Source organism: Notothenia coriiceps, unplaced genomic scaffold, assembly GCF_000735185.1.
Source record: "Notothenia coriiceps isolate Sejong01 unplaced genomic scaffold, NC01 NC01_scaffold00031749, whole genome shotgun sequence".
Classification (NCBI taxonomy): Eukaryota; Metazoa; Chordata; class Actinopteri; order Perciformes; family Nototheniidae; genus Notothenia; species Notothenia coriiceps.
The window spans coordinates 134,747-142,938 of NW_011364450.1; the positions used below are offsets into that span (position 1 = coordinate 134,747).

Below are 8,192 nucleotides of genomic sequence, written 5' to 3' on the forward strand. Positions count from 1 at the left end.
AGATTTTTTCCCAAAATCGTGCAGCCCTCACACACTGTTCTATTGTTTGTCCTTATCACATAAGAGGTCGTCTATAGGTCAAGTCATGTCAAGGGTCAGATCTACAGAGGTCAACAGGTTTTCTCAGGTCTCTTGAGCTTCTTATTGATCACAGAGTAAACAGATAAGGTAGCACCAGTAGCTCATAGTCTTTCAAACATTCAGATCCATCTTTGAAACCAACAGAGCCATACTTCATTTAAATGGTTGTTCAACTGACTTGCAAAGGCTGTTCAAATATTGTTCTATTACTTTGTAATAATCTGTTTGCAAAGAGCAACACATTGAAACAAAGTTATCTCACTTGTAAGCATTACATCCCACTTTTATATTAATTATTTCCATGGTTTAGTATTTTATTATTTCAGGGTGACCTTATGACATTTTCCATGAAATGTAATCCAGTCTTTGAGGTGTTGAAGCCTTTTAGAGGAGTTGGTTTGCCGTCAGACTCAGAGACAAACGGCAGCAGCTCTGACGATGTCCAACTCTAAACACAGCACAGGAGGAAGCCTCCTTGCCTTCACACTTGTCCCACAAATCTTGCCTTTACATACAGTATGTAGCGAAAAAATAAACACATTTTGCCTCCCCTGGCCTGTCTGTCTTCCCTCTTTCTGCTCTGTCTCTCCTCTGCCTTAGTCATATGAGGGTGTATAAACACGAGCCTCTGTGGTTCAGCGAGCACAGAGACAGGATATGAGAGTGATTCCCCTCACCTCTCCCTTTTGAACATGCGTCAGACAGTGAAAGGAGGCTCTTTTCCAAAAAAGGGCCACGTGGGGGTCAGATCTGCTCTGCTGCGTGTCTGTTAATACAGTTTCAACCTCAGCATCCCAGCAGAGGAAGCAGAAACCCCCTCACTGCTCAGTATGGACCCTTCACAACTCAATCATATCTCAATGTACACACTTCAACAACTGAGATGTAACAAGGGAAATCAAACACACTGAAGGAGGTGGAGGTTCAACTAGGACCCTGGAGTGGCAAAAGGGCCCAGACAGGATTATAAGAATTAGATTGAGAACATAAGGGGACGGGGGTCAGGTGAGTGCTGTGTCTAGAGAAATTATTAGGCAAATATTTTGATAATAGGTACAGTCATTTTTAAGCAGAAATGCCAAGTATTTTATTGCTTCCAGCTTTTTGAAATGTGAATATTAGCAAATATTCAGAGCTTTTCTTCATACATAAAATGAATATCTGTAGGTTTTGCATTGTCACTCCGACAGAAGATCTCCTTGGGTTTTATTGGATGTTGTTTGCCCTTTAAATCTTGTTTCTAATGTTTTAAAGTCCAAATGATAAGAAACTAAGCAAATAGTTGCAACAGTAGTCCAATGACAGGATAACAATCAGCATTATGTAACTTGTTTAGACATAAATGGTTCCAGCTAATCAGTACTCTATGTGTGCTGTTTGTTGTATCTTCCATGAATTCAAACACAATATCTTTGGGTTTTGGACACTTGGTTTCGCACTATAAGCAGTTGAGTAAGGCACTTACCGTAATTTTCGGACTATAAGCCGCGCCTTTTTCCCATTTTTCGACGCTGCGGCTTATATAACGGCGCGGCTAATCTATGGATTTGTACAGCTAACGGCCACCACCTTTAACTCTATGGGCTCTATGGCCGGTCCGCGGACCCACAACTTTAAGCAGCGGGTTCCAGCAGGAAAAGCTGGAGGCCGGAAAAGAGTGAGACAGGTAGCGCGCAAAAGTAAAAGTGGAACCGAGAGTGGTACGAGAGACAGAACGAGAGCAAGACAGACAGACATTACGAGAGCGAGACAGTTTGTCCCCGTACCACTGGTTGAAAACCACTGCTGTAGATCACTGCCGGTACGTGCGCTGGGAGCGCACCGTTTAAGTTTGAAAGTTGAAAAGTTTGTGTGTCTGAAACGCTATGTGATACAGTAGAGTTTACACAGCACAGTACATGTTCTGTAGCTACTATTGCACTAAATGGTGACACTTGAATACGTTATGCAAATATGCAACTTGTTTGTTGAAATGTTAATAAATGGGAGCTTCCTCAAACAGCCATCTCTTTCCCGACAATCCCCTCTGAGCACGAACCCTTACATATGGTAATTAAACATTAAAACACCTGCGGCTTATAGTCCAGTGCGGCTTATATATGTACACATCATTCAATTTAGCTGCTGCGGCTTTTATTCAGGTGCGCCTTATAGTCCGAAAATTACGGTACATCAATGCTGCAGAGGCACTAAAAGGTAATGGTGCTAAGGCCCTACGAATGGTAGCAAAGCACCAATACATGAGCAGAGGGTGCAAACCAAACATTAGATTGATTATTTACATACAAAAAGTCATGTTGTTTTCAACCAAGACAATATATTGAGTTCAGCAGTGAGACTTCAAAATGAACCAGCCATTAAAATGAGTAGGAAAAAAAAGAGCTGAAAAGCAGAAAGCAGCATTATACAAATAATAATATACTCATAATAATGATAATAGCAGAAATGTTTTAACAATGACCACAATACAATTATTTTAATAAACCAAATATGAACAATTGAGGAAAATGAGGAAGAACTGATGATTCCAATGTTGTAGTACAAATAGTAATGTAGTTTGTTAATAAATTACTATGGCAACAAATGTGTTAATTTTCTTCATTATTAGTCGATTTCTTTGGACGAATGCTCTTGGGCCAGTGGTTACAATGGTGGAGTGATAACACAATTCCACTGGCCCTTCACCCCTGCCTTGGTGCTATCTCCATTAGAAATACATGTGGACACAGATGCACAACAAATACATAAACTCAGACAAGGAAAAACAGACTAAATCTAGGCCTTGCGATGCTTTCAAAAGAAACGCTCACATGAATGCAAGCAGACACACACAAAAAAAACACACACACAAAGTCATTCATATGCACACACACTGTAATCCTCAAGTAGTCATAGACAGACACACATAAACACACACACACACAGGCCAAAACCCTCATCAAAAGCTTCACTCGGGTCTCTATTCATGGTCTATCGTTACTATAGCGACCGGCTAGCTCTTTAGAGTGCCCAATCTAGGCTGTTTCCCTTAAAGCATGATCCAGATCCCATTTTCATCTTCTTACACCATTGACTGATGCTCGCATAGAAATAAAACAAAAAGAAACACTGGCTGACTGACAATTATCCGAGCCTCCAAAGATTAGGGGCCTGCTCATTAGCTCGGAGATAGTGCAGGAGCCCCACTGTCCAGGCTCCGGGCCTATCACACAAATCCTTTGGTTTTAGTTCACTCATAACCATAGAAACCACATCTTCATCCAACCAGCCTATAACACCCTCCAGACAGCGAGAGGACAGTTTGGACTACAGCACCCTACTGTCACGAAATAGTGGGATCATTAAATTAACCACCAAGGAGAAAAGTTGGCAATTATTTAATGAATATCTTTTGATATTGGGCTGACATTTTAAGATATCCCCTTGGCCTATGAGGAAATGGAAATGCCCCTTAACAACATTTGTTGTCATTTTGAAGACCAAACTATAAAAAAAGAAAAATATTCTGAATGTTAATTAACAATGTAAAGGACTTGCAGCCATATCATTCAGGCGGGCCTAATTTAAATAACTGGAACTATTTTAGGGATGAGATACAAATATCCAAAATATGACCCGTGTACAAAATAGAGACAATACATAATATAATAATAAGCCTCCGCTATGTTATTTTAGTAAGTTTAACTAATCTAAAATTGAAACATTTTGCAGTAATTGTACACATTGTGGGTTAACTACTGAATAGAGCACAGTGCATTATAAAATGTCTCACCTGTATCAGAGATGTTCTGCGTACAGCCTCCATCACCCCCTTCGTGCGGCATCACCATGTTAGTCCGCCTCATACTGTGAAGGAGGGTCTGCTGCGAGGGGTGAGGGCCGGGATGGGACAGTGGGGGGGCGTTATTGTGAGGGCGTCCTAGCGGCATTCCGTCGTGCATCTGGGCCATCATGTCAGGGAACTGGCTCGGACGAGGGACCAGATGGCCCCCAGAGGGGTCCATGTTCTGACAGTGCTGCATTGCGTCTCCAGGACCCCGCAACCTCTGCTGAGCCAGGAGGTTCTGCTGAGGGCCAGCGGGGACCAGACCTGTGCTGTCGTTGTAGTGCAGCTGTGCAGATCCTTGAGGGCCCGGGCTAAGTCCTGGACGATGGTTGTGAGAGCTCTGGCAGCTCATGGACTGCAGCAGCTGGGCCATGGAGGTGTTTTGGGGAAGGTTTCCCAGTCTGCCCACTTTTCGCAGCTGATCAGTGGCACTGGGCCCCGCCATGTGGGGTGCAACCATGGCTCGTTTGTTAAGCATGTTGTAGACCATGTTGTTACTGGTGTCGTGGTTTACGACAGTGTTGCCTGATGACTGCTTCCGTTTGCGCATGGGGTCCCTCTGCTGGGCCATGAGCTTGTCTCTAAGAGCCGCCCGACCGCTCTGGCCCTCGGGAGATTTGAGCAGCATGGTGGAGTTTGGCGGGAGCATTGAGTTTAAAGTGCTGTGTCCCTCCATGCCTCGAGGGCCGCTCGTAGAGCCAGGGTGTCCGCCACCTCCTCCATTACCGTTACCACCAGCCCCCAAACCGGCCCCCCCACCACCAGCTGCAGGGCTGCTGCCGGCAGCGCTGAGTTTGTTTTGATTTGCTAGCTGTGCTTTGGCTGCGGCTGACAGGAGGCTGCTGGCGGGGAAGGAAGCGGCGTTCTGTTGGTTGAGAATCTGGTTGAGGGGCATCCCCAGGAGTCCTGGATGGCCCTTCTGGGAAGCGCTAGGGGTCGCCATAGAAGAGGACGACGAGGAAGAAGAGGTGGGTGAGTACATGGGGTTGCTGTGCTGCTGGGGGCATATGGAGTTTCCCATGCCTGGCAGCATCTGGGAGTCTTTGTACTGGTGGTGCGCATCAGTTTTGTTGGTGGAGGGGCTGGAGGGCATGGCTGGCCTTGGAGATCCCATGGCGGACCTGGGGGAACGAGGGGGGGCCTTAATGTTGCCACACGGGCCCTGGTGCCCCGAGGGCATTGCAAAGCTCCCATGTTCAGATGAGGTGGAGGATGAGCGTGAGCGATGAGGGGAGGCCTCCATTCTCCCAAGGGCAGGTCCTGCCATATGGACCGGGGAAGTGACCGGGGAGGGGGACATGGAGGAAGTCGGACCACCCTGTTGAGTCCTTTGAACGTGGCCGCCATGCCCCACAGGCCCCGACTTCACTGTAGGTAAAGGTAAGTTGCTTGCCAAGGGAACAATGGCGGGAGGGGGTATGTTTACATTCATCATTTGTACCTGAGAGTGGATGTTAGGCTGGAAGTTGGAGGGGTGTGGGGCATTGATGGGGGGCTTGCTGACTTGCTTGCTGGGGATGGGGTCTAGGATGCCTAATGGGTCTTTTTCAAAGGTCAACTGCCTTTTCTGAAGGGCGCAGGATGGTGGTATGGATGGAGGAGGCTGTACGGGGTGCACAGGGGGCTGTGTTTTATGGTGAAATGCTGCACGGGGCATATCCATACCAGGGTGGAAGTTTCCCCGGGGCATGTTCATGTTCATGACAGGGCTTTTGGCAGTGGCCGTGGGGGAGAGGGGCGTGCTAGTCCTCCCTGTCATGATGCAAGAGAGCTGGCCCGCAGGGGAGCCATGGAGCATTACACTGGGTGGGGAAAGAGGCGTCCTTGCGTTTCCATGGATGGAGGCAGAGCCAGGACTCCCGGCTCCTGGAAAGCCACAAGGATTGGTCCTCTGAAAACCATCAGGGCTGCCCAAAGAGTCTGCACACGGAGACTGTGAGCCATCTCCATACAGCTTAACACTGGAGGGAGGTGGGCTCAGCATGCCTCCATACCCAACCCGGTAAGGGGATTTGGGGCCCGGCTCCCCACTGCCCAGCCTCTGCGGCCGGGCGTACACAGAGTAGAGCTCTGGCTGCTGGGCTCCTCCCATCTCCTGGGGAAGATACAGCCTCTGCTGCTGCTGCTGTCCAGCCGCCATCATCATCTTGAAAGGATTCTTGCAGTCTGGGCCGACAGCGTTGAGCAGGCCATCGTGGAGCTTAGTCCTTATTGCTCGTTGAGATGTGGAATGCGCAACGAGCACAGATGATGTACCTTCAAGCCAAACAAAGTATATTTCAGTTAAATCAATAAACAACACCTTGGACAAAATAATGTTTCGGACTAAAATGAGCCGATTGACTCGTACCTCCTCCTGGGCTGGTGAGCCTCAGAGGGGGATGCGTCCCCATGCTCTTGCGCAGCGTGGCCACAGCCAGAAGCTTCCTCTTGTGAATGCAGAGTTTGGTGACGTCTTCATCTGCTTTCACATCCTCCGCTGTCCTCTGCTTGACAGCCGCCCCTGGGTCAAAGTTGAACACCTGGGGATAAAGATAATAGAGTTGATTTAAACAGATATAGGGTCCAATCTACCAATGTACAGGACTGTCTCAGAAAATTAGAATATTGTGATAAAGTTCTTTATTTTCTGTAATGCAATTAAAAAAACAAAAATGTCATACATTCTGGATTCATTACAAATCAACTGAAATATTGCAAGCCTTTTATTATTTTAATATTGCCGATTATGGCATACAGCTTAAGAAAACTCAAAAATCCTATCTCAAAAAATTAGAATAGTTCCTCAGACCAAGTAAAAAAAAAAGATTTATAACAGCAAAACACAATCAAACATTTGAAAATGTCCATTAATGCACTCAGTACTTGGTTGGGAATCCTTTTGCACGGATTACTGCATCAATGCGGCGTGGCATGGAGGCAATCAGCCTGTGGCATTGCTGAGGTGTTATGGATGCCCAGGATGCTTCAATAGCGGCCTTTAGCTCATTAGCATTGTTGGGTCTGGTGTCTTTCAGCTTCTTCTTCACAATACCCCACATATTCTCTATGGGGTTCAGGTCAGGGGAATTTGCAGGCCAATCGAGGACAGTAATGCCATGGTCAGTACACCAGTTACTGGTGGTTTTGGCACTGTGGGCAGGTGCCAGAATGCTGGAAAATGAATTCCTCATCTCCATAGAGCTTTTCAGCAGACGGAAGCATGTAGTGCTCTAAAATCTCTTGGTACACAGCTGCATTTACTCTGGGCTTGATGAAACACAGTGGACCAACACCAGCAGCTGACATGGCTCCCCAAACCATCGCTGACTGTGGGAACTTCAAACTGGATTTCAAGCAACTTGGCTTGCTCCCCAAACCATCGCTGACTGTGGGAACTTCAAACTGGATTTCAAGCAACTTGGATTTTGCTCCTCTCCAGCCTTTCTCCAGACTCTGGCGCCTTGACTTCCAAATGAAATACAAAACTTGCTTTCGTCTGAAAAGAGGACTTTGGACCACTGTGCAACTGTCCAGTGCTTCTTTTCCTTAGCCCAAGTCAGACGCCTCTTCCGTTGTCTTGAGTTCAGAAGTGGCTTGACCATGGGAATACGGCTATTGTAGCCCATTTCCCGGACACGTCTGTGAACAGTGACTTTTGATACCTGGACTCCAGCTTCAGTCCACTGTCTTTGAAGCTCCCCCAAATTCTGGAAGCGACTCTTCTTCACAATGCTGTTAAGGCTGCGGTCATCTCTCTTGGTTGTGCAGCGTTTCCTGCCACATTTCCCCCTTCCAACAGACTTTTTGTGGATGTGCTTTGAAACTGCCTCTGTGAACAGCTTGCTCTTTGAGAAATTTCTTTTTGTGTCTTACCCTCCTGATGGAGGGTGTCAATGACGGTCCTCTGGACAGCAGTCAGATAAGCAGTCTTCCCCATACTTGTGATTTAGTTTACTGAACCAAGCTGAGGGTTTTTCAAGGCTCAGGAAACCCTTGCAGGTGTTTCGAGTTAATTAGACGATTCAAGTGATTCGTTGAACACCCTACTAGTATACTTTTTCATGATATTCTAATATTTAGAGATAGGATATTTGAGTTTTCTTAAGCTGTATGCCATAATCAGCAATATTAAAATAATAAAAGGCTTGCAATATTTCAGTTGATTTGTAATGAATCCAGAATGTATGACATTTTTGTTTTTTTAATTGCATTACAGAAAATAAAGAACTTTATCACAATATTCTAATTTTCTGAGACAGTCCTGTATATGTGGTCTGGACCTGTATTTTACAGGAAAGTAGTG

At 46.1% G+C, this 8,192-nt stretch overlaps 1 protein-coding gene across 1 annotated transcript in view; it reads right to left on the minus strand.

Moving 5' to 3' along the window:
• mbd5 (methyl-CpG binding domain protein 5) overlaps positions 1-8,192 on the minus strand; it is a 35,357-nt gene that overhangs the window by 8,171 nt on the left and 18,994 nt on the right. The window contains exons 4-5 of the mRNA XM_010788214.1: positions 6,258-6,429; positions 3,854-6,163 (exon numbers count right to left, since the gene is read on the minus strand). Coding sequence (XP_010786516.1) covers positions 3,854-6,163; positions 6,258-6,429 — 2,482 coding nt within the window. The remainder of the gene's footprint in view (positions 1-3,853; positions 6,164-6,257; positions 6,430-8,192) is intronic.